At 46.1% G+C, this 26,358-nt stretch overlaps 2 protein-coding genes across 3 annotated transcripts in view; one reads left to right on the top strand and one right to left on the bottom strand.

Annotated features, from left to right (window-relative positions):
- The window catches only part of LOC120041708 (cAMP-specific 3',5'-cyclic phosphodiesterase 4C-like), a gene marked incomplete at its 3' end in the record, with an annotated part of 31,379 nt that extends 28,565 nt beyond the window's left edge, over window positions 1–2,814 (top strand). Inside the window, exons 13-15 of the mRNA XM_038986577.1 lie at window positions 233–415; window positions 1,702–1,878; window positions 2,404–2,814. Coding sequence (XP_038842505.1) covers window positions 233–415; window positions 1,702–1,878; window positions 2,404–2,814 — 771 coding nt within the window. The remainder of the gene's footprint in view (window positions 1–232; window positions 416–1,701; window positions 1,879–2,403) is intronic.
- A 6,178-nt stretch (window positions 2,815–8,992) lies between these two features.
- LOC120041712 (ADP-ribosylation factor-binding protein GGA2-like) lies at window positions 8,993–25,861 on the bottom strand. Of its 2 annotated transcripts, XM_038986580.1 has the most exons (17): window positions 25,725–25,855; window positions 24,221–24,305; window positions 23,079–23,154; window positions 20,468–20,566; window positions 17,945–18,068; window positions 17,522–17,622; window positions 17,306–17,386; window positions 16,982–17,119; window positions 16,769–16,850; window positions 13,410–13,529; window positions 12,206–12,493; window positions 11,937–11,998; window positions 11,656–11,777; window positions 11,412–11,569; window positions 10,777–10,946; window positions 10,336–10,446; window positions 8,993–9,712 (listed from the first exon to the last, which is right to left on the bottom strand). In XM_038986580.1, the coding sequence occupies exons 1-17, from the start codon at window positions 25,768–25,770 to the stop codon at window positions 9,596–9,598; spliced, it is 1,980 nt and encodes a 659-aa protein (XP_038842508.1). In that variant the 5' UTR covers window positions 25,771–25,855; the 3' UTR covers window positions 8,993–9,595. The 2 variants fall into 2 exon arrangements, 1 of the variants encoding a protein (XP_038842508.1); XR_005475924.1 differs by lacking the exon at window positions 8,993–9,712 and having other exon boundaries at window positions 11,407–11,569; window positions 25,725–25,861.
- Window positions 25,862–26,358: the final 497 nt, after the last annotated feature.

Genomic DNA, 26,358 nt, shown 5'->3' with positions numbered 1-26,358 from the left:
TGCTGTGTGCTGAATCCCGTCAGACACAGGACAGTACAGCATGACTGCTGTGTGTTAAATCCCCTCAGACACAGGACAGTGCAGCATGGCTGCTGTGTGCTGAATCCCGTCAGACACAGGACAGTACAGCATGGCTGCTGTGTGTTGAGTCACTTCAGACACAGGACAGTGTCTCTATCTAAAACAGCGTCAACATGTTTAACACTGGGGGGTGTCTCCTTCCTCTCTGTAGGTCCTGAGGAACATGGTTCACTGCGCAGACCTCAGCAACCCCACCAAGCCACTGGGTGTGTATCGCCAGTGGACTGAACGCATCATGGAGGAGTTCTCCAGACAGGGAGACAAGGAGAGAGACAAGGGCTTGGAGATCAGCCCCATGTGTGACAAACACACTGCCTCGGTGGAGAAGAGCCAGGTCTCTCTCACACTCTCTCTCTCACACACACACGCACGCACGCACGCACGCACGCACGCACGCACGCACGCACGCACTCACACACACACACACACACACACACACACACACACACACACACACACACACACACACACACACACACACACACACACACACACACACACACACACACACACACACACACACACACACACACAGAATACACACTTTCAAACACATACACTTTCTCTTTTTCTCGCAATCTCCTTCTTTCTCTTAAAAAGCACTGATCAGGGCGACAGTTAGACAGTTAGGCAGTTAGACAGTTAGGCAGTTAGGCAGTTAGACAGTTAGGCAGTTAGGCAGTTAGGCAGTTAGACAGTTAGGCAGTTAGACAGTTAGGCAGTTAGGCAGTTAGACAGTTAGGCAGTTAGACAGTTAGGCAGTTAGACAGTCAGGCAGTTAGACAGTTAGGCAGTTAGACAGTTAGGCAGTTAGACAGTTAGACAGTTAGGCAGTTAGGCAGTTAGACAGTTAGGCAGTTAGACAGTTAGACAGTTAGGCAGTTAGAGCATTGGGCCAATAACCAAAAGGTCACTAGTTCAAATCTTCAAGCAGACAAGGTGAAAAATCTGTTGGTGTGCCTCTCTCTCTCTCCCTCTCTCCCTCCCTCTATCCCTTTCTCCCTCTCTCTCTCCTTCTCTCTCTCTCTCTCCCTCTCTCTCCCTCCCTCTATCCCTTTCTCCCTCTCTCTCTCCATCTCTCTCTCTCCCTCTCTCCCTCTCTCCCTTTCTCCCTCTCTCCCTCTCTCTCCCTCTCTCTCTCCCTTTCTCTCTCTCTCTCCCTTTCTCACTCCCACTCTCCCTTTCTCTCCCTCCCTCTCTCCATCTCTCTTTCCCTTTCCCTCTCTCTCGCTCGCTCTCTCCCCCTCTCTCTCTCTCTCCCTTTCTCCCTTCCACTCTCCCTTTCTCCCTCTCTCTCTCCGTTTCTCCCTCTCTCTTTCTCTCTCTCCCTTTCTCCCTCCCACTCTCCATTTCTCTCCCTCCCTCCCTTCCACTCTCCCTTTCTCCCTCTCTCTCTCCGTTTCTCCCTCTCTCTTTCTCTCTCTCCCTTTCTCCCTCCCACTCTCCATTTCTCTCCCTCCCTCCCTTCCACTCTCCCTTTCTCCCTCTCTCTCTCTGTTTCTCCCTCTCTCTTTCTCTCTCTCCCTTTCTCCCTCCCACTCTCCATTTCTCTCCCTCCCTCCCTCTCCCTCCCTTTCTCCCTCCCACCCTTTATCTCTCCCTCCCTCTCTCTGACTCCAGGTGGGTTTCATAGACTACATAGTCCACCCTCTGTGGGAGACGTGGGGTGACCTGGTCCACCCTGATGCCCAGGACCTGCTGGACACGTTGGAGGAGAACAGAGACTGGTACCAGTCCACCATGCCTCAGAGCCCCTCTCCGCCCTACGACAAACACCTGCTCACAGACCGCTTCCAGGTACACACACACACATACGCACGCAAAGGATGATCTATTAATGAACTATTACTGTAGAAAACCAGTTGGTGGTGCTCTTTATCAATGACTATCTATATAACTAACTATCAATCTACTGTCTTCTCTTTTTCAAATTACTATCTATATAACTAACTATCAATCTACTGTCTTCTCTTTATCAATGACTATCTATATAACTAACTATCAATCTACTGTCTTCTCTTTATCAATGACTATCTATATAACTACCTATCAATCTACTGTCTTCTCTTTATCAATGACTATCTATATAACTAACTATCAATCTACTGTCTTCTCTTTATCAATGACTATCTATATAACTAACTATCAATCTACTGTCTTCTCTTTATCAATGACTATCTATATAACTACCTATCAATCTACTGTCTTCTCTTTATCAATGACTATCTATATAACTAACTATCAATCTACTGTCTTCTCTTTATCAATGACTTTGACATGTTAACTAACTATCAATCTACTGTCTCCTCTGTATTCTCCCAGTTTGAGCTGGCACTGGAAGATGTGGAGCTCAACCACAACCACATACAACAACCCAACGGGTCCAACCACATGGTCAGACAGGAGAACGGAAACCAGGACCATTCAAAGGAGGACCATGTTGAAGAAGGGGAGAAGGACCATGTTGAAGAGGAGAAGGACCATGTTGAAGAGGTGGAGGAGAACCATGTTGAAGAGGAGGACCATGTTGAAGGGGAGAAGGAGGAGAACCATGTTGAAGAGGAGGAGGAGGAGAACCATGTTGAAGAAGAGGAGAAGGACCATGTTGAAGAAGAGGAGAAGGACCATGTTGAAGAGGTGAAGGAGAACCATGTTGAAGAGGTGGAGGAGAAGGGCCATGTTGAAGAGGAGAAGGAGAACAATGTTGAAGAGGAGGAGGAGGACCATGTTGAAGAGGAGGAGGAGGAGGAACATTTTGAAGAGGAGGAGGAGGAGGACCATGTTGAAGAAGTGGAGGCGGAGAACCATGTTGAAGAGGAGGAGGAGGAGAACCATGTTGAAGAAGAGGAGGAGGAGAACCATGTTGAAGAGGAGGACCATGTTGAAGAGGAGAAGGAGGAAAACCATGTTGAGGAGGAGGAGAACCATGTTGAAGAGGAGGAGGAGGAGAACCATGTTGAAGAAGAGGAGGAGGAGAACCATGTTGAAGAGGAGGAGGAGGAAAACCATGTTGAAGAGGAGGACCATGTTGAAGAGGAGGAGGAGGAGAACCATGTTGAAGAGGAGGAGGAGGAAAACCATGTTGAAGAGGAGGACCATGTTGAAGAGGAGAAGGAGGAGAACCATGTTGAGGAGGAGGAGAACCATGTTGAAGAGGAGGAGGAGGAGAACCATGTTGAAGAAGAGGAGGAGGAGAACCATGTTGAAGAGGAGGACCATGTTGAAGAGGAGAAGGAGGAAAACCATGTTGAAGAGGAGGACCATGTTGAAGAGGAGGAGAAGGAGAACCATGTTGAAGAGGAGGAGGAGAAGAACCATGTTGAAGAGGAGGAGGAGGAGAACCATGTTGAAGAGAAAGAGGAGGAGAACCATGTTGAAGAGGAGGAGGAGGAGAACCATGTTGAAGAAGTGGAGGAGGAAGATAGAGGAGAGGAGGATGTCAAAGAAAATGGAGATGTGGAGAACCAAAATGGAGAACGAGACTGTGTTGGGGAGGAGCAGGAGGAAGGAGAAGAGAGGGAGGAGGAAGGAAGAGGAGAGGAGAAACGGGAGGAGGAAGGTGAAGAAGAGGAGGAGGAGGAAGAAGGAGAGGAACAGGGGGAGGCAGAAGGAGAGCAAAAGGAGGAGAAAGAAGGAGAGGAGGGGGAGAAAGAAGGAGAGGAGGGGGAGAAAGAAGGAGAGGAGGGGGAGAAAGAAGAGGAGGATGAGGAGAAAGAAGGAGAGGAGGGGGAGAAAGAAGAGGAGGAGGAGGAGGAGGAGGAGGGGGAGGAAGAAGAGGAGGATGAGGAGAAAGAAGGAGAGGAGGGGGAGAAAGAAGAGGAGGATGAGGAGGGGGAGAAAGAAGAGGAGGATGAGGAGAAAGAAGTAGAGGAGGGGGAGAAAGAAGAGGAGGATGAGGAGAAAGAAGGAGAGGAGGGGGAGAAAGAAGAGGAGGATGAGGAGGAGGAGGAGGAGGAGGAGGAGGTGGGGAAGAAAGAAGGAGGAGAATGAGAGGAAAAGGAGGAAGGTGAGAAAGAGGAAAGTTAATTGGAAATGAGATTTAAAAAAAGAATAGATAAAAGACAAGAAAAGCTAAATCAGACCCAATGGAGGAGTGATGGAGGAAGAGGAGGAGAGATGAAGAAGAGGAGGAGAGATGAAGAAGAGGAGGAGAGATGGAGGAAGAGGAGGAGAGATGGAGGAAGAGGTGGACTATAGACCCAGTGGAGGTCTGGATGGACAGAGATGGAGGAAGAGGTGGACTAGAAAGGACTCATAATGACAACAACTCCACTTCCACCTCCAGTTCTCTGTGTTTACAGGGTAAGCTAAGAGCACTACCTCCTGGGCCATTAAGACCTGGACCCCTTGGCAGAGGCTCTACCTGTTACTGAACAGGGCGGTTACTGTACAACAGTACTGTACTACAGAGCAGGGCACCAGGCTGAACTGTGGGACAAACAGAGGTTTGTGTTGCAGGTGTGAGGTAGCTAGCTAGTAAACATTATTCCACCGTGGAACAAAGTGATGTCACCTGCCCTGACACCTGAGGCAGTGTCTGCCTCGCCCAACCAAGGCCATGGGCTGTGTCCCAAATGACAACCTATTCCCTATATACTGCACAAAGGGCTCTGGTCAAAAGTAGTGCACCTACATAGGGAATAGGTTGCCATTTGGAATGCAGACGTTCAGTCTTCATGATCTATAGCCTTTGTACATGGACCACTGCCACCAGGGGGAACCTTCTTTTAACAGCTCTTTTGTAGCAATACGGACTATTAAGACTGTAACACACACTGTGTAACACACAGTCACCCACCGGCCAGCACATGCAAAACAATAAACAATGCTCTTTCGGGACTCCATTGGACTATTAAACATGGAGAAGGGTGAAGTTGCCCCTAGACACTGATCTTGGGTCAGTTTAACATTGTCCCCCACTAATGGTTAATGTTAGGATTGGGGGAGGGGGAGCTGATCCTAGATCTGTACCTAGGGGATTCTGGAGCAAGAACACACTGGAACACTTTGAATAATTTATTTGGATCCACAGTCTTGAGCATCAAAGAAAGAAAATAACCCAATATAGAGGTCAAAGGTCACATTGATTCCTGCCATCATAGAGATGTTATTAAGAGATCACAACATTGTATCTGTCCCATTATGGCGTCTGTGAGCGCACAGGCACCACCACTGTGGCCATCTCCATTTTGAAGTAGTTCATTTTCTTCTTTTACTACTTGTATGAGTTGGAAAACAAACTGAAAGGGTACGTACTGCCCCCTGGAGTGTGTTATTTAAACAGGTTTAAAGTCACGGTTGGCCTGCAGTTATGGAATGTTTGCTCACCAGTATAATTCATTGGCTGATGACCTCGATGGAATTATGTGATTCTTCCTTAACCCACAGGAAGTCCCTCCCAGTTGACTACTTCAAAATGGTGAAAGTCCTCAATGTTACTGCCCATGTTAAAACAGGCTTTTGGGCACACTAAAATAGATAGAGAGTACTCTATCTATCTTGATGCGACTTATAGGCTGTCTCCCAAAAGGGCCCTGGTCAAAAGTAGTGCACTACATAGGGAATAGGGTGCCATTTGAGACTCAGACATGGAAATACAGGTGTTGGTGTATGTATACTTCATATCTAAGAGACATTTGTAACACAAGACTGGATTCAACTGGACTTTATTTCTTCCATTTTTGTCGGAATTGAAAAAAATAAATGCAAAAATAGAGGAACATTCTGTACCCTGAGGTCATAGCCCATCCTTTACCCTGAGGTCATAGCCCATCCTTTACCCTGAGGTCATAGTCCATCCTTTACCCTGAGGTCATGGTCCATCCTTTACCCTGAGGTCATAGTCCATCCTTTACCCCTGAGGTCATAGCCCATCCTTTACCCTGAGGTCATAGCCCATCCTTTACCCTGAGGTCATAGCCCATCCTTTACCCTGAGGTCATAGCCCATCCTTTACCCTGAGGTCATAGCCCATCCTTTACCCTGAGGTCATGGTCCATCATTTACCCTGAGGTCATAGCCCATCCTTTACCCTGAGGTCATAGCCCATCCTTTACCCTGAGGTCATGGTCCATCCTTTACACTGAGGTCATGGTCCATCATTTACCCTGAGGTCATAGCCCATCCTTTACCCTGAGGTCATAGCCCATCCTTTACCCTGAGGTCATAGCCCATCTTTTACCCTGAGGTCATAGTCCATCCTTTACCCTGAGGTCATAGTCCATCCTTTACCCTGAGGTCATGGTCCATCCTTTACCCTGAGGTCATAGTCCATCCTTTACCCTGAGGTCATAGCCCATCCTTTACCCTGAGGTCATAGCCCATCCTTTACCCTGAGGTCATAGCCCATCCTTTACCCTGAGGTCATGGTCCATCCTTTACCCTGAGGTCATAGTCCATCCTTTACCCTGAGGTCATAGCCCATCCTTTACCCTGAGGTCATGGTCCATCCTTTACCCTGAGGTCATAGCCCATCCTTTACCCTGAGGTCATGGTCCATCCTTTACCCTGAGGTCATAGCCCATCCTTTACCCTGAGGTCATAGTCCATCCTTTACCCTGAGGTCATAGCCCATCCTTTACCCTGAGGTCATAGCCCATCCTTTACCCTGAGGTCATAGCCCATCCTTTACCCTGAGGTCATGGTCCATCCTTTACCCTGAGGTCATAGCCCATCCTTTACCCTGAGGTCATGGTCCATCCTTTACCCTGAGGTCATAGCCCATCCTTTACCCTGAGGTCATGGTCCATCCTTTACCCTGAGGTCATAGCCCATCCTTTACCCTGAGGTCATAGCCCATCCTTTACCCTGAGGTCATAGCCCATCCTTTACCCTGAGGTCATGGTCCATCCTTTACCCTGAGGTCATAGCCCATCCTTTACCCTGAGGTCATAGTCCATCCTTTACCCTGAGGTCATGGTCCATCCTTTACCCTGAGGTCATTGTCCATCCTTTACCCTGAGGTCATAGCCCATCCTTTACCCTGAGGTCATAGCCCATCCTTTACCCTGAGGTCATAGCCCATCCTTTACCCTGAGGTCATGGTCCATCCTTTACCCTGAGGTCATAGTCCATCCTTTACCCTGGGCTCAAGTTGGAAGTTGCCCGTGGACACTAATCAAAGATCAGTTTAACGTCGGCCACTTTCCTCTAAAGCAATGCACTGTGGGACCAGGGTTGGGGCTGGGTTGGGACCAGGGTTGGGGGAGAGAGTGACTGCATCCCAAATGGCATCCGATTTCCTATATATGGTCCAAAGTAGTGCACTACAGAGCATAGAGAATAGGGAGTAATTTGGGACGCAGCCAGGGTCTTCCACCATCTCTGTTGTTGTTTTGTAAATCTGTATTTGGCACTTTATCAGACGGACCCTGCTGCATATCTGCATACAATATTTAACAATAAATATGTCTGCTAAATGAGTCAAATGTAAACGTAGATAAAATAACTGACTGTGATCAGATCTTCCTGGGGTGTGTACCAATATTAAGTGTACACTCATACACTCGTTCACTACTTCCCACCAAAATCTCAAAGCATTGTATTGGTGGAGGCATGTCATTTCCTTTCAAATCAGTGAAGGGAAATGAACAAGCGCAACACTTTGGGAGGAAAGAGAGCCCATTGGTAAATACAGTCAGGGATGAATTGATTGGATGAAAAAATCTCCGTGGGCAGAGCTTAGTGACAGGCCAGTGTGAAGGGGTTTACAGGGAGAGTCAAATAGGAAAAGGTCTTACGGGTGGTAGGATGGAGGGCATTACACACGGGTTGTGACCCACATGGTTGCCAGTTTGAATCCCAGTTGTGACTTTTGTTTTCCAACCTGAACTAATCACTTTTTTTAAATCTACTGACGTTCTAAATGAGTCATTGACTGGTGCTTTCCCCCCTGCTAGTGCACTGGGATAGGGACCAGGTTACAGGTTCTAATCTTGTGGAATAGGCACTGGGATAGGGACTAGATTACAGGTTCTAATCTTGTGGACTAGGAACTGGGATAGAGACCAGGTTACAGGTTCTAACCTTGTGGACTAGGAACTGGGATAGGGATCAGAAGGTTACAGGTTCTAATCTTGTGGACTAGGAACTGGGATGGGGACCAGATTACAAATTCTAATCTTGTGGACTAGGAACTGGGATGGGGACCAGATTACAAATTCTAATCTTGTGGACTAGGAACTGGGACGGGGACCAGATTACAAATTCTAATCTTGTGGACTAGGCACTGGGATGGGGACCAGATTACAAATTCTAATCTTGTGGACTAGGCACTGGGATGGGGACCAGATTACAAATTCTAATCTTGTGGACTAGGAACTGGGATGGGGACCAGATTACAAATTCTAATCTTGTGGACTAGGAACTGGGATGGGGACCAGATTACAAATTCTAATCTTGTGGACTAGGAACTGGGATGGGGACCAGATTACAAATTCTAATCTTGTGGACTAGGCACTGGGATAGGGACCAGAAGGTTGCAGGTTGTCATCTTGTGGACTAGGAACTGGGATAGGGACCAGAAGGTTACAGGTTTTAATCTTGTGGACTAGGAACTGGGATGGGGACCAGATTACAGGTTCTAATCTTGTGGACTAGGAACTGGGGACCAGATTACAGGTTCTAATCTTGTGGACTAGGAACTAGGATAGGGACCAGAAGGTTGCAGGTTCTCATCTTGTGGACTAGGAACTGGGATAGGGACCAGAAGGTTACAGGTTCTAATCTTGTGGACTAGGCACTGGGATAGGGACCAGAAGGTTACAGGTTCTAATCTTGTGGACTAGGAACTGGGATAGGGACCAGGAGGTTACAGGTTCTAATCTTGTGGACTAGGCACTGGGATAGGGATCAGAAGGTTACAGGTTCTAATCTACCTTTTCTCAAAAAATGACCACAGAAGACTTCCAGATAAGAACAGCATTCTTTGTTTTATTGATCACAGATGTCAGAGTGTAGTATCTGAGGCATCAATCAATCAATCAATCAATCAATCAATCAATCAGACGATGAACAAAAACACAACAAGCAGCTCACACAGGAGCCAGGTGAACAACAGGTCAGTAGCAGAGGCACCTGGTTCACCTGGTCTAGTTTGGTATAAAAAGGTGGAGAAACGTAACCCAGGTGGGTCATTTGGCATGGCGTTGGCAAAGCCGGGTCAATCAGACAAACAAAAGAACACACACATGGACACACCCACATCTAACACTAGACTGGTCTCCCAGAGCCTACTTCAAATACTAAATAAATATCAGTTTTTAAGAACCTCCAAGGATGACCGCATATCAAAAGTAAATACACACGCATCACAGATCACATGACCAACTACATGACATCATGGCAGTCAAGGCAGCAATCGCAGAGGGTTCCACATTCTGCTGCAGAACCTCTCTCTATCAGGTACCAGAATATTTCTCTGTCAGGTTCTAGAATGTCTCTCTCTCTCAGGTTCTAGAATGTCTCTCTCTCTCTCTCTGTCAGGTTCTAGAATTCCATGCAGGGTTCTCTCAGATCAGAGGCCCATCCAGGAGACCCAGTCAGGGAAGTCCTCCACCTCTCCCATCTCACTGAGGCTCTGCTCTCCATCACCGTGGACCAGGGTCAGCTTGTAGCGCAGACGTACCTTACACTGGAGGGAGATAACACACAAACCATCACCATTCTATCAAACACACCTGACGCTGGAGGGAGATAACACACAAACCATCACCATTCTATCAAACACACCTGACGCTGGAGGGAGATAACACACAAACCATCACCATTCTATCAAACACACCTGACGCTGGAGGGAGATAACACACAAACCATCACCATTCTAATCAAACACACCTAAGGCTGGAGGGAGATAACACACAAACCATCACCATTCTATCAAACACACCTGACGCTGGAGGGAGATAACACACAAACCATCACCATTCTATCAAACACACCTGACGCTGGAGGGAGATAACAGACGCTGGAGGGAGATAACACATAAACCATCACCCTTCTATCAAAGGCATATTGTCAACAAGCCACTGCACTTCACATTCAAAGTTAATAAACCCTTGAGATAGCATCCGCAGCTTTTACCCTGAATACGATCGCCACGGACGTCAGGGAGATTGCTTTTAAAAGCCACATTGTTGACAATGAAGTTAACTTGTTGATGATGCGCCTATGAATGAATGCCGGCCAAGTCACAGGTCTGACGATAACAAAACAATCTCTGTGTTTCCAGTGTGTCAGGTTGAGCTGTAGACTCACCCTGTGTGGGTTGGAGAGGAGCAGTATCTGTGAGAGGGCAGCAGGGGGCAGCAGAGGGTTGTAGGAGGGGAGGTCATTCCCTGAAGACGGCTGGAGCTTCACTGTCATGGTCTGGAGGACAGACAGGGAGATCAGTCAGCCAGCCAGTCATTCAGTCAGACAGTCATTCAGTCAACCAGACAGTCATTCAGTAAGATCAATGAATCAATCAATGAATCAATCAGTCCAGGGTTCCCACACCTTCTTAAAACATCAAATTCAAGGACTTTTCAAGGACCAATTCCCTCAAATTCAAGGACCCGTGGGAACCCTGACTGCCAGTCATTCAATCAGTCATTGATGGATACGAAAGATTTATTAGACAAGGAGAGAGATTGTTTAAAGTTAGAAAATGTAGGAGTTTAAAAATGTCTTGTCCATATTTGGGCGTTTGTCTGTTACCTTGGGAACGGCAGCCTGAAACAGGATGTCTTTAACAGGAAGTGCGGAGGTGTTCACCGTGGAGACGATAACCACAGCAACGTTAGGGTGTCCCGGGGGCGGGTCTTTGGCAAAATGGAGGGAAACATGGACGCCATTCTGGTCGTACACTGTGATCGGCTCCAATCGACCTATCGGAGACATTCAGGAAATGAACACCTCAGGCGTGTCAACATAGAACAGAGGACTTGAAATTGAAAAGACCAGAGGTATCCATTAACATGAATGACTACAGACAACTGTAGTGACAAAAGTGTAACTCCTAGTGTGCATCCAAAATGGATCCTTATATAGTGCACCCATAGGGCTCTGGTCAAAAGAAGTGCACTACAAAGGAATTAGGATGCAATTTGGGACAAAATAAGTGCACTATAAAGGAATTAGGATGCAATTTGGGACAAAAGAAGTGCACTATAAAGGAATTAGGATGCAATTTGGGACATACACCTATTCTGTGTATTACTGTGTTTAAAAGGTCTTAAGCAAAGGACACAAACTAGGGCTGTGTTCCAAATGGTTCCCTTTTACCAGTTAGCCCTGTGTAAAAACAGTGCACTCTATAGGGAATAGGGTGCCATTTTAGGACACAACCTCACTTGGTTTAATGGATTCCAGCGGGACGTGGATCTCTGCTAAGGATTCTGGGAGATTGAAACTCTCTGATTTCACTGGAGATCCTGACTCTGTCATTGGCTGACTCCGTGAGTTTGATGGTGATCCTGACATCACAATTGGACGATTCTGAAGGAACGCCCTGATAGGAAGAAGAAAAGATTGAATCGTCAAGGTATCTCGGTCTCTCGCTCTCTTTCTCAATCAATCCATCCATCCATCCCTCACCAGTCAGTCCCATTTGACGAGCCGCTGCCGCAACCCCGGGCCACCAGTGGGTGGTCTCTCCCTCCACACCCCCACGTGGTCAGGGAATGGTCTCTCCCTGTGTTCTCCTCTCCTCCTCTCATCTGAAATAAAGGGGGGGTGGAGAACAGGCATCTGTGTTGAAGAGGAACAAATCAGTGTAAATATGATCTGGTGTTGTGACCCCATGGGCCCTGGTCAAAAGTAGTGCACTATGTAAGGAATAGGGAGCCATTTAGGGCGCAGCCAGAGGTAACTGGTACCTGGAGTAGATCCTGGTAGTACGTGCTGCTCTGGCTTTGAGACGATGCTGGTTTATCCAGCCCTGAATAAAGAACACATGTATACCTGTTAACATTAGACACAGAACCACATCATGGACCCGTCAACACAAACACTATTACAGTCCAGATACAGGAAGTGAATACTGTTTCCTAACACATCTGGATCATGAACACATCACAGCAGAAACATCCACATGAAAAGGGGGGGGGGGGGGGGGGCGTTCTAAAGAAACAGAACCTGTACGAACCTGTCACGTCCAGATCGATTAGAGATAGGCGAGTACTGTTGAGCCGTTGACGGGAGAGAGGAGAGGAGGGAGGGGAGGAAGAGGAGGGAGGGGAGGAAGAGGAGGGAGGAGGGGTGCCAAGCCGAGGCTGCGGGGTAGAGGAGGAGGAGGACAGGAAGGAGGAGACGTGGTGGGGAGGTGAGACGGAGGAAGACATGTCTTTAGAAGGTGGTCTACGTGTCTGTGGAGAGTCCAGGGCGGACAGGTCTATTAGATGGTAACTCTTTATCTCTCTGGGGCTGCTGGGACCTGGGGATGGAGACTATATGAAAACACAACCACTGAGATTCACACTGAAACAACACGTCCTCTATGAAGTCACACAGAACACTAGAACAGAACACAGAACACACAGGAAGGTACTCTGTCCTAGGGATAGAGACAACACTCCACTGACATGACAACACAGAGACATGCAGACTGAGACACCACTACAACACTAGAACAGAACACACAGAAGGTACTCTGTCCTAGGGATAGAGACAACACAGAGACATGCAGACTGAGACACCACTACAACACTAGAACAGAACACACAGAAGGTACTCTGTCCTAGGGATAGAGACAACACAGAGACATTCAGACTGAAACACCACTACAACAGAACACAGAACACACAGAAGGTACTCTGTCCTAGGGATAGAGACAACACAGAGACATTCAGACTGAAACACCACTACAACACTAGAACAGAACACACAGGTAGGTACTCTGTCCTAGGGATAGAGACAACACAGAGACATTCAGACTGAAACACCACTACAACACTAGAACAGAACACACAGGTAGGTACTCTGTCCTAGGGATAGAGACAACACTCCACTGACAACACAGAGCCATTCAGACTGAAACACCACTACAACAGAACACACAGAAGGTACTCTGTCCTAGGGATAGAGACAACACAGAGACATTCAGACTGAAACACCACTACAACAGAACACACAGGTAGGTACTCTGTCCTAGGGAGAGACAACACTCCACTGACATGACAACTCAGAGGTATTCAGACTGAAACAACACTACAACACACACAAGGTTCTCTGCCAAATTGAAAACCTTGGAGGGGGGAGGAACAAACACAAGACAACACACACTGTTGGTAGACCTTGACAGACAAAACCACAATGTATGAGTGGTGTAGAGAGGAGCCAGACAGATGTACCGTTGTTTATGGAGCTCTCTCCTCCTCCTCCTCTCATCCTGTTGCTCTCTCTCCCCCCCATCATATCTTTATACATGTTGACCACCAGGGTCAGCTCATCATTGGCCCGCAGGATCTGAGCTGGAATGGAAGGAACAGAACACGAAAGACAATAAATAGGGCAGCAGGTAACCTAGCTAGCAGGTAGCGCATTGGGTCAGTAACCAGCAGGTAACCTAGCTAGCAGGTAGCGCATTGGGTCAGTAACCAGCAGGTAACCTAGCTAGCAGGTAGCGCATTGGGTCAGTAACCAGCAGGTAACCTAGCTAGCAGGTAGCGCATTGGGTCAGTAACCAGCAGGTAACCTAGCTAGCAGGTAGCGCATTGGGTCAGTAACCAGCAGGTAACCTAGCTAGCAGGTAGCGCATTGGGTCAGTAACCAGCAGGTAACCTAGCTAGCAGGTAGCGCATTGGGTCAGTAACCAGCAGGTAACCTAGCTAGCAGGTAGCGCATTGGGTCAGTAACCAGCAGGTAACCTAGCTAGCAGGTAGCGCATTGGGTCAGTAACCAGCAGGTAACCTAGCTAGCAGGTAGCGCATTGGGTCAGTAACCAGCAGGTAACCTAGCTAGCAGGTAGCGCATTGGGTCAGTAACCAGCAGGTAACCTAGCTAGCAGGTAGCGCATTGGGTCAGTAACCAGCAGGTAGCCTAGCTAGCAGGTAGAGCATTGGGTCAGTAACCAGCAGGTAGCCTAGCTAGCAGGTAGAGCATTGGGTCAGTAACCTAGCTAGCAGGTAGAGCATTGGGTCACTAGCCTAGCTAGCAGTTAGAGCACTGGGTCAGTAACCAGCAGGTAGCCTAGCTAGCAGGTAGAGCATTGGGTCAGTAACCTAGCTAACAGTTAGAGCATTGGGTCAGTAACCTAGCTAGCAGTTAGAGCATTGGGTCAGTAACCAGCAGGTAGTCTAGCTAGCAGTTAGAACTTTGGGTCAGTAACCAGCAGGTAACCTAGCTAGCAGTTAGAGCATTGGGTCAGTAACCAGCAGGTAGTCTAGCTAGCAGTTAGAGCTTTCGGTCAGTAACCAGCAGGTAGTCTAGCTAGCAGTTAGAGCTTTGGGTCAGTAACCAGCAGGTAACCTAGCTAACAGTTAGAGCTTTGGGTCAGTAACCAGCAGGTAACCTCGCTAACAGTTAGAGCATTGGGTCAGTAACCAGCAGGTAACCTCGCTAACAGTTAGAGCTTTGGGTCAGTAACCAGCAGGTAGTCTAGCTAGCAGTTAGAGCTTTGGGTCAGTAACCAGCAGGTACTCTAGCTAGCAGTTAGAGCTTTGGGTCAGTAACTGAGAGGTTGCTGGTTCGAATGTCCAAGTCGAAAAGGTGACAATTCTATCGATGTGCCCTTGAGCAAAGCACTTAACCACAATTTGCTCCAGGGGTTCAGTACTACTATGGCTGACGCTTTAAAACAACACATTTCACTGCACCTACCCGGCCTATGGGACAATACAACATTTAACTTTTATTATGAAAAAGATCTGAGTTAGAATCGAGGGAACAGATTAGACTCATAAATAGTTCATTATGGATCTGGGAAACTGCTTCTAACATAAATGACAAGAACAAAAAAGTACATTTAGAGGTACTTGACATGACGTGAAGAGAAGGACTAGAACAGATTAAATCTCCACCCACTACAGCCAGAAGACTGGCCACCCCCCAGAGCCTGGTCCTCTCTACCTGGTACAGCCAGAAGACTGGCTACCCCCAGAGCCTGGTTCCTCTCTACCTGGTACAGCCAGAAGACTGGCCACCCCCAGAGCCTGGTTCCTCTCTACCTGGTACAGCCAGAAGACTGGCCACCCCCAGAGCCTGGTTCCTCTCTACCTAGTACAGCCAGAAGACTGGCCACCCCCAGAGCCTGGTTCCTCTCTACCTGGTACAGCCAGAAGAGGACTGGCCACCCCCCAGAGCCTGGTTCCTCTCTACCTGGTACAGCCAGAAGACTGGCCACCCCCCAGAGCCTGGTTCCTCTCTACCTGGTACAGCCAGAAGACTGGCCACCCCCCAGAGCCTGGTCCCTCTCAACCTGGTACAGCCAGAAGACTGGCCACCCCCAGAGCCTGGTTCCTCTCTACCTGGTACAGCCAGAAGACTGGCCACCCCCAGAGCCTGGTTCCTCTCTACCTGGTACAGCCAGAAGACTGGCCACCCCCAGAGCCTGGTTCCTCTCTACCTAGTACAGCCAGAAGACTGGCTACCCCCAGAGCCTGGTTCCTCTCTACCTGGTACAGCCAGAAGAGGACTGGCCACCCCCCAGAGCCTGGTTCCTCTCTACCTGGTACAGCCAGAAGACTGGCCACCCCCCAGAGCCTGGTTCCTCTCTAGGTTTCTTCCTAGGTTCTTGCCTTTCTAGGGAGTTTTTCCTTGCTACAGCATTGCTTACTCTTTGTGGTTTTAGGCGGAGTATCTGTGAAGAACTTTGTGACAACTGCTGATGTAAAAAGGGCTTTATAAAATATCTTTGACCAATTGATTGATAAGACAGAATGCTCCAGCACTCAGAATAGCAATGGTGATAATTGATTCAGTGTTTCACAGAGTTTTACTGAGGAATTATATTTGCTAATATGACACGTTTAGTTGTGTGAATAGATCCCAGATTATCTGGATGCATAGAGACTAAATGATCAACGTAGATCTGGAGACATAGAGACTAAATGATCAATATAGATCTGGATACATAGAGACTAAATAATCAATATAGATCTGCAGGCATAGGGACTAAATGATCAAGTTAGATCTGGAGACATAGACTAAATGATCAATATAGATCTGGATACATAGAGACTAAATAATCAATATAGATCTGGAGGCATAGAGACTAAATGATCAAGTTAGATCTGGAGACAGAGACTAAATGATCAATATAGATCTGGATACATAGAGACTAAATGATCAAGTTAGATCTGGAGACATAGAGAATAAATGATCAATATAGATCTGGATACATAGAGACTAAATGATCAATATAGATCTAGAGGCATAGAGACTAAATGATCAACGTAGATCTGGAGACAGAGACTAAATGATCAACGTAGATCTGGAGACATAGAGACTAAATGATCAATATAGATCTGGATACATAGAGACTAAATAATCAATATAGATCTGGATACATAGAGACTAAATGATCAACGTAGATCTGGATACATAGAGACTAAATGACCAACGTAGATCTGGATACATAGAGACTAAATGATCAACATAGATCTGGATACATAGAGACTAAATGATCAACGTAGATCTGGATACATAGAGACTAAATGACCAACGTAGATCTGGATACATAGAGACTAAATAATCAACGTAGATAAATTACCTAAAGCTTCGTCATCGTCGACGGTGTCACTGGCCAATCGGAAAAGGTTGGGTCTGAGCCTATCACAGCTCCCGTAGAGGGCCTACAGGAAGGACAGGATACACAGTCATGTGTTAATACCGTCTGTGTACAGCACACACACCCGGTATCTGTTTAGTGTACACACACACACAGTATCTGTTTAGTAGACACACAGAGAGAAACAGCTCATACCTTCAGGTGGGCAGTGTGGTGTGTGGAGGGCCCAGTGAGACAGTGTTGCTGTAGTAACTCTCTCAGCTGTCTGGTTCTGCTAGCGACCTCCTCCAGGGTAGAGACACGTCTAGATACAAGCTCTGCTTTCTGCTGCTCCTACAGACAATAATACAGCAGTCAACCATCACTCACTCACTCACTCACTCACAGACACACAGACACACAGACAAACAGACACACAGACAAACAGACAAACAGACAGACAGACAGACAGACAGACAGACAGACAGACAGACAGACAGACAGACAGACAGACATGTACACACACACACGTAGTCTCACTTCTTTGATGGTGTTCTTGATCAGTCTGTTGGCTGTCTGCAGATCTTCAGGACTACTGCTCTTCAGGAGTGTGGCTAACAACTGTAAACACACACACACACTAAGAGAGATAAGACAAGAAGATCAACTAAAAAAGGCTCTCACACACACACACACACACACACGCACACGCACACGCACACACACACATGCACACACACATGCACACACACGCACCTTGGCCTTGTCCTCCTGGTTGAACACAGAGTCCTCAGCTCTCTGTGAGGGAGGAGGCATCACAATGGTGTCTGGGAGTTTAGGGTCCTTCTTCACAAGGCCTGAAGAACAGACACGGAGAGACAATGAGTGGTTGTTCCCCCAAACGCCACCCGGTTCTCTTTACAGAGCCCGACCTTTGACCTGGGCCCACAGGTTGCAACGGTTCTGTATCATAATGGACCTTGTTTTTTAAACCTGCGCTGGGCCTCCTGTAACTAAGCTGTAACAGTTCTAAGGTGGTAGAGTTCTAAGGTATAACGGTTCTGAGCGGTAACAGACCTTGTTTCCTGAGTGATAGGCCTCCTGGTTCTAAGGTTCTAGAGTTCTAAGGTATAACGGTTCTGAGTAGCGGTTCAAAAGTTCTGAGGAGTTGTAACGGACCTTGTTTCTTAAGCATGCGGTAGGCCTCCTGAATCTTGGGTTCTTCTTTGAGCCACAAAGTCCAGCTGTACAGAACCTCCGTCACCCTCAGCTTCACCTCCACACCACTCCACTGACCCAGGAACTGTTAACACACACACACACACACACGCACACGCACACACACACACACACACACACACACACACACACACACACACACACACACACACACACACACACACACAGTTTCAGCTTCACCTCCACTCCACTGACCCAGGAACTGCAGATCAATCACATGTATTTTCTAAAGCCCTTTTTACTTCAGCAGCAGTCACAAAGAGCTCTACAGTAACCCAGCCTAAACTACAGTAACCCAGCCTAAACTACAGTAACCCAGCCTAAACTACAGTAACCCAACCTAAACTACAGTAACCCAGCCTAAACTACAGTAACCCAGCCTAAACCACAAAGAGTTCTACAGTAACCCAGCCTAAACTACAGTAACCCAGCCTAAACTACAGTAACCCAACCTAAACTACAGTAACCCAGCCTAAACTACAGTAACCCAGCCTAAACCACAAAGAGCTCTACAGTAACCCAGCCTAAACTACAGTAACCCAGCCTAAACTACAGTAACCCAGCCTAAACTACAGTAACCCAGCCTAAACCACAAAGAGCTCTACAGTAACCCAGCCTAAACCACAAAGATCTCTACAGTAACCCAGCCTAAACTACAGTAACCCAGCCTAAACTACAGTAACCCAGCCTAAACTCCCGGGTGGCGCAGTGGTCTAGGGCACTGCATCGCAGTGCTAGCTGCGCCACCAGAGTCTCTGGGTTCGCGCCCAGGCTGGGCTGGGTTCGCGCCCAGGCTCTGTCGCAGCCGGCCGCAACCGGGAGGTCCGTGGGGCGACGCACAATTGGCATAGCGTCGTCCGGGTTAGGGAGGGTTTGGCCGGTAGGGATATCCTTGTCTCAGTATGTAAAAATGTAATATGTAATATGTAAAAATGTAATAAAATGTATGCACTCTACTGTAAGTCGCTCTGGATAAGAGCGTCTGCTAAATGACTAAAATGTAAAATGTAAATGTAAACTACAGTAACCCAGCCTAAACCACAAAGAGCTCTACAGTAACCCAGCCTAAACCACAAAGAGCTCTACAGTAACCCAGCCTAAACTACAGTAACCCAGCCTAAACCACAAAGAGCTCTACAGTAACCCAGCCTAAACTACAGTAACCCAGCCTAAACCACAAAGAGCTCTACAGTAACCCAGCCTAAACTACAGTAACCCAGCCTAAACCACAAAGAGCTCTACAGTAACCCAGCCTAAACTACAGTAACCCAGCCTAAACTACAGTAACCCAGCCTAAACTACAGTAACCCAGCCTAAACTACAGTAACCCAGCCTAAACCACAAAGAGTTCTACAGTAACCCAGCCTAAACTACAGTAACGCAGCCTAAACTACAGTAACTCAGCCTAAACCACAAAGAGCAAGCAATGAGGAGGCAGAAGCACAATCCAGAGGGATGGATGGAAGGGTGAGTGAATGAATTCATCTGTTATCTCAGATAGACAGCCCCCATTAAAAAGCCTTTGATAATTCATCAGTCTCTATCACACCTTAAATGATGATTAATGGTCTTACATACAATCACTGACTGGATTACACTGATAACACAACTCCCCTTTAATACAATAACTGACTGGATTACACTGGAGACACAACTCCCCTTTAATACAATAACTGACTGGATTACACTGGAGACACTGATAACACAACTCCCCTTTAATACAATAACTGACTGGATTACACTGGAGACACTGATAACACAACTCCCCTTTAATACAATCACTGACTGGATTACACTGGAGACACTGATAACACAACTCCCCTTTAATACAATAACTGACTGGACTACACTGGAGACACTGATAACACAACTCCCCTTTAATACAATAACTGACTGGATTACACTGGAGACACTAATAACACAACTCCCCTTTAATACAATAACTGACTGGATTACACTGGAGACACTGATAACAACTCCCCTTTAATACAATAACTGACTGGATTACACTGGAGACACTAATAACACAACTCCCCTTTAATACAATCACTGACTGGATTACACTGGAGACACAACTCCCCTTTAATACAATAACTGACTGGATTACACTGGAGACACTGATAACACAACTCCCCTTTAATACAATAACTGACTGGATTACACTGGAGACACTGATAACACAACTCCCCTTTAATACAATCACTGACTGGATTACACTGGAGACACTAATAACACAACTCCCCTTTAATACAATCACTCCTTCCTGATACTGTTGCACAGAAACCTAACAGACTCGAGGTCCCAAATGGCACCCTATTCCCTTTCTAGTACACTACTTTTGACCAGGGCCCCAGTCAAGATAGGCTGCCATTTGGGCCCTGGTAGTGCATTATATAGGGAATAGGCTTCCATTTGGGATGACCACAGAAACGTTCCTTTCAAAACCATTGGGGTTATTCATACCTTTGGAGACAGGACTTTGATGAGTTCATTGAGGAAGCGGAACTTTGCCGCCTCACTGTGGAACCTCTTGCCACAGTTGTTCATGCAGGCTTCTAGAACCTGTGGGAAACAGTGATGTCAGAATTCTACAGGAAGTGTATCTACACTGTCTAGGAGCCCAAATGGAACATCTTTTCCCTCCCAGTGACTGGAAATGAATGAAACTACTGGAACAGATCCCTTTAGGATCCTATCCCAGACACAGCACAGGAAACACACAGTTTAGATTCAACAACCTTAGTTAACCATCAACAGACATCACATGACCCCACACACACACAGCCCTAAACATTAACAATGCCTTTGTCCCAAATGTCACCCTTTGCCGGCTCTGGTCAAAAGTAGTGCACTATATAGGGAATAGTGTGCATTTGGTACGTAACAAAGGACGGCCCTGTGTCACCACATGCTAACACATGGAATTGTTTTATGGTGGTCATACCAAGGATCACTTAGCTATCTGATTTGGAATTTTAAGACCCCTTAAGGTATCAAAAATATATATATATATAAAATGTATAGGATGAAACATTGAATTTGGCATTACTGCTATTAGCCAATAGAAACACATTAAATAACAGATTCATTACATGGAACAACAGATAGTCCTTACTGCTATTAGCCAATAGAAACACATTAAATAACAGATAGTCTCCCCAGAACATCTAAAGGAAGTTAGTTCTGAAGTGTCTGTCCTATATCTGAGGGAGATAAGAAAGATCAGGATATTTTTTATTTATTTAACATGTATTTATCCCATTATTTTAGGCACTAAACTATATCCATATATCCTTCCATTCATTTGTTAAACTGGTTCAGGGGGACCTTCAGACGAGTCTTGTGGGCGTCCTGGAGCAAAACGGAGAACGCCATGGTGAGAGTCTCATCTTTCAATAGAGTGGTCATCTACTGTCCTAGCGCTAATTTAACACACCTGATTATACTAGTTAGCTGCTCAACAAGACCTTAACTAGCTATCAGATATGCTACATTAGGGTTGGACTGGAAACCTACAGGACAGTAGATCTCCAGGAAGAGGGTTGGACTGAAAACCTACAGGACAGTAGATCTCCAGGAAGAGGGTTGGACTGAAAACCTACAGGACAGTAGATCTCCAGGAAGAGGGTTGGACTGGAAACCTACAGGACAGTAGATCTCCAGGAAGAGGAACTGAAAACCTACAGGACAGTAGATATCCAGGAAGAGGGTTGGGCTGAAAACCTACAGGACAGTAGATCTCCAGGAAGAGGGACTGAAAACCTACAGGACAGTAGATCTCCAGGAAGAGGGACTGAAAACCTACAGGACAGTAGATCTCCAGGAAGAGGGTTGGCCTGAAAACCTACAGGACAGTAGATCTCCAGGAAGAGGGTTGGACTGAAAACCTACAGGACAGTAGATCTCCAGGAAGAGGGTTGGACTGAAAACCTACAGGACAGTAGATCTCCAGGAAGAGGGTTGGACTGAAACCCACAGGACAGTATATATCCAGGAAGAGGGACTGAAAACCTACAGGACAGTAGATATCCAGGAAGAGGGTTGGACTGAAAACCTACAGGACAGTAGATCTCCAGGAAGAGGGTTAGACTGAAAACCTACAGGACAGTAGATCTCCAGGAAGAGGGTTGGACTGAAAACCTACAGGACAGTAGATCTCCAGGAAGAGGGACTGAAAACCTACAGGACTGTAGATCTCCAGGAAGAGGGTTGGACTGAAAACCTACAGGACAGTAGATCTCCAGGAAGAGGGTTGGACAGACCTGGTCTAATTCATGGAAAGAGTTTCCTAATGAGTTCTTAATGTTTTGTATAGTCAGTGTGTAGAGAACAGGGTGCATCCATTGACAGACAGCCCCGTGTGTAGACTGAACAGTGACCATACTGCTTACCGCGCTACATGTGAGTAAATTAAAGTCGCACTCAAGTCATTCTCCATGCTCGATTCATTTGTTTAAACCCTGTTCTTCAAGCCTCCCATTGTTACCAGCCAGGTGAACTGTTAACCCTCATTATGTCCTCTTAAACCATATTAGCCACTCTCTCTCTCTTTACTCTAGTTCCAGTTCTCTCTCTCTCTTTACTCTAGTTCCAGTTCTCTCTCTCGCTCTCCCTCTCCTCTAGTTCCAGCTCTCTCTCTCTCTCTCTCTCTCTCTCTCTCTCTCTCTCTCTCTCTCTCTCTCTCTCTCTCTCTCTCTCTCTCTCTCTCTCTCTCTCTCTCTCTCTCTCTCTCTCTCTCTCTCTCTCTCTCTCTCTCTCTCTCTCTCTCTCTCTCTCTCTCTCTCTCTCTCTCTCTCTCTCTCTCTCTCTCTCTCTCTCTCTCTCTCCTCTAGTTCCAGTTCTCTCTCTCTCTTCACTAACTAGCAACGCGTGAAACCCTGGGCGCTCCTTCACGTGACAGAACCCACAAGAGCCAAGGGAATCCACACAATGCATTTCCTTCATATCTTTCAACTTCTTACTGCAGGGCCTCTCTCTGCTGAGGAGACTGGATCTTCTGTTATGTAGAGGGGTTTTACTATAGTATTATATAGTTATTACTATAGTATAATAATATGATGGTGTGTTGTCTTACTGTGAGGGCCTGCAGGGCCTCTCTCTGCTGAGGAGACTGGATCTTGTGGGCCAGGAGACGAGTGGCAACCTGAGGACTGGGAATAGGAGAGTAGATTTATAAACTACCAGTGTTTTCAAAACTATTACTATCTAATACTACATTATATACAACATAAAAGATATCTGGTAAAAAAACAGAGGGCATTCAGAATCCCTGTGGCCGACTGCTATAAATGGTTCTTTGTGTCTCCTGGGAGACATCTAACACTTTATTTTGAAGATAACATTACAGAAAAGGGAGAAGTGGTTTTCAGTGATGTGTCCCACACGACACACAAGTGGTTCCTCAGAATGATAGTGTAATCTAGATTACAAACTAATATGAAAACAACTTTGTGGTATTGGAAAGTAACATTTCTTATCTGTGTTAAAAAGGCTGGTTTTTGAAATGTGAAATATCTTGTCGAGCATCTGCTGTGTCCAAGGTTACGTCCCACACAGTACCCTATTCCCTATATAGTGCACTACTTTGGACCAGGGACCTATGGGCCCTAGTGCTCTATACAGGGTAGGGTACTCTTTGGGTTCCTTCTGTTAGTGCACTAGGTCTACTTTTGACCAGAGCCCATCAGTAGTGCCCTATATAGAGAATAGGTTGCCCTGGTCATCAGTAGTTCACTATATAGAGAATAGGTTGCCCTGGTCATCAGTAGTTCACTATATAGAGAATATGTTTCCCTGGTCATCAGTAGTTCACTATATAGAGAATAGGTTGCCCTGGTCATCAGTAGTTCACTATATAGAGAATAGGTTTCCCTGGTCATCAGTAGTTCACTATATAGAGAATAGGTTGCCCTGGTCATCAGTAGTTCACTATATAGAGAATATGTTTCCCTGGTCATCAGTAGTTCACTATATAGAGAATAGGTTGCCCTGGTCATCAGTAGTTCACTATATAGATAATAGGTTTCCCTGGTTATCAGTAGTTCACTATATAGAGAATAGGTTTCCCTGGTTATCAGTAGTTCACTATATAGAGAATAGGTTGCCCTGGTTATCAGTAGTTCACTATATAGAGAATAGGTTGCCCTGGTCATAAGCCTCCTGGTTGACCTGTTCATAAGCTGCCGTCTGGGGGACACAGCCATAGTGTCTACTCACCCATCAGCCTCCTGGTTGACCTGTTCATAGAAGCCCTGGATACAGTCCCACCTGTCTTCTGAGTTAGACGGGTCTGTGGCCTTGTCTGACACACAGACAGACAGACAGACAGACAGACAGACAGACAGACAGACAGACAGACAGACAGACAGACAGACAGACAGACAGACAGACAGACAGAGAGAGAGAGAGAGAGAGACAGAGAGACAGAGAGAGAGACAGAGAGAGAGCGACAGAGAGAGAGAGAGACAGAGACAGAGAGACAGAGAGAGACGGAGAGAGAGAGAGAGAGAGAGAGAGAGAGAGAGAGAGAGAGAGAGAGAGAGAGAGAGAAAGGAGAGATAAAGGAGAGATAGAGAGATCAATCAGCCTAGCTTTGCGTTAGATGGGTCTGTGACCTTGCCTGGGATATAAATATAAACAAATATAGAAGAAGAAAAACAAACGTTTGCACTTCTGATCAAAGGAAGGTCCCTGCAAGTGTGTATTCTACAATGATGATGTTGCAACATTGAACTAGAACCGGAAGCTCACTGCAGACTGTGTGTCGTGTAGTGGGTGTAGGCAGTGGTGTACTTTAAAGTACTACTTAAGACGTTTTTTGGGGGGTCTTTACCAGAGAACATCCCTGGTCATCCCTACTGGCTCTGATCTGGTGGACTCACTAAACACATGCTTCGTTTGTAAATTATGTATCGAGTGTTGGAGCGTGTCCCTGGCTATCCGTAAATAAAAAATATATATTTAAAAAAATGCTGCCGTCTGGTTTGCTTAATATAAGGAATTTGAAATGATTTATACTTTTACTTTTGAGTCTTAAGCACATTTTAGCATTTACATTTGATACTTATATTTAAAACCAAATACTTTTACTCATGTAGGATTTTACTGGGTGACTTTCACTTTGACTATAAAGGTATCTTTTACTCAAGTATGAGAGGTTGGGTACTTTTTCCACGACTGGGTGTAGGTTAGTCGAGCGAAGGAGAAGATTAAAAAAAACATCTGGATGAGCGCATGACTGGCTGACAAGATGTAGCCTTTCTCATACTTCCTGTTCTTTCAGAGCTATTTTGTTGCGTTTAAAAAGAACATATTGGTAATACATTATAAAACTGCCCTTCACAATCAAACTTAGTAACTTTTTATTCGGTAATTCCCTCCGCGGAATTTGCTACAAAGAAAACATGATGTAAAACGCAGCGCGACAAGGCAAGCCGAGAGACAGTTTCAGCTACAGTTACAGCAGCTGAAAATATTGCTCGCCATATTTGCAAGCACTCGTGCAAATGACGTGATATGAAGCCTGTTTATTAAACTGGCGATATAACTGCAAGGTTCGACTTTCAGTGACGCACAACTTCAAGATGCACCATTTCCAACTGTGAACCACAAGACAAGTTATTGTCAAACGACAAAATATAATCGCACTACTATAAAGGTAATACATTTAACAAACTCTCTGAAGAAAAAAAAAACGAATTCCCCGTGTCATTTAACTTACTCAACCACGATTCTAGGTTCTCTCCGCCACTCTCTCTGGTCGCCATGGCCTTTGCAGTCGCCTTCCCCCAGTACTCGGTAACTTCTCAAAACTTCACACAGTCCTCTTAGCGGGCGGAAAGAACTGTCAACTCGTCTTGAGAGACCAGCCCACAGCCGCGACATGTGACTCGAGTTGTGCTTAGTCAGAAGTTATGACGTTCCAAATTGTACCCTACTCCTAGTACACTCATTTTAATCTGATCCGTATGGTTAAAACTAGTGCACTATAAAACGAAAAGGATGAAATTTGGACTGTAAGTCACAGACCAATTATATTATAACTTCTCCTTGGCTGAGCTATGTCCCTAGGCTAAGCAATGTAAACCATTTTTTCCCCCACAGCAGGTTTTTGAAAAGATGTCACAACTTTCCCTTGGTGGTTTATGAGTTTGAGCTATAATACAAATGTATTTATTATATTTAACCTTTATTTTAAATCAGGGAGTCATACTGAGACCAATGTCTCTTTTACAGATGAGCCTTGAATTAGATCAATTACAGAAAACCAAAAATCAATATAAAATGCAAGCAGAGAGAAAAGCACGGTCTTAAAACAAACACATTCATCCATAATGTCCACAATCAGCTTTCTG

The sequence above is a fragment of the Salvelinus namaycush genome, unplaced genomic scaffold (genome assembly GCF_016432855.1).
Source record: "Salvelinus namaycush isolate Seneca unplaced genomic scaffold, SaNama_1.0 Scaffold514, whole genome shotgun sequence".
In the NCBI taxonomy this organism is placed as follows: Eukaryota; Metazoa; Chordata; class Actinopteri; order Salmoniformes; family Salmonidae; genus Salvelinus; species Salvelinus namaycush.
The sequence above is the reverse complement of the archived record's forward strand: the minus strand, read 5'-3'. Positions and strand labels throughout refer to the sequence as shown.

Bases quoted from the DNA above. Each gene is read 5' to 3' on its own strand.
- LOC120041712 (XM_038986580.1), bottom strand. From the start codon at position 25,770: ATGGCGACCAGAGAGAGTGGCGGAGAGAACCTAGAATCGTGGTTGA. The intron at 24,306-25,724 runs GTAAGTTAAATG...TCTGTGTGTCAG, and splicing joins GAACCTAGAATCGTGGTTGA to ACAAGGCCACAGACCCGTCT. The intron at 12,494-13,409 runs GTACATCTGTCT...CTCCATCCCCAG, and splicing joins AGAGAGCTCCATAAACAACG to GTCCCAGCAGCCCCAGAGAG.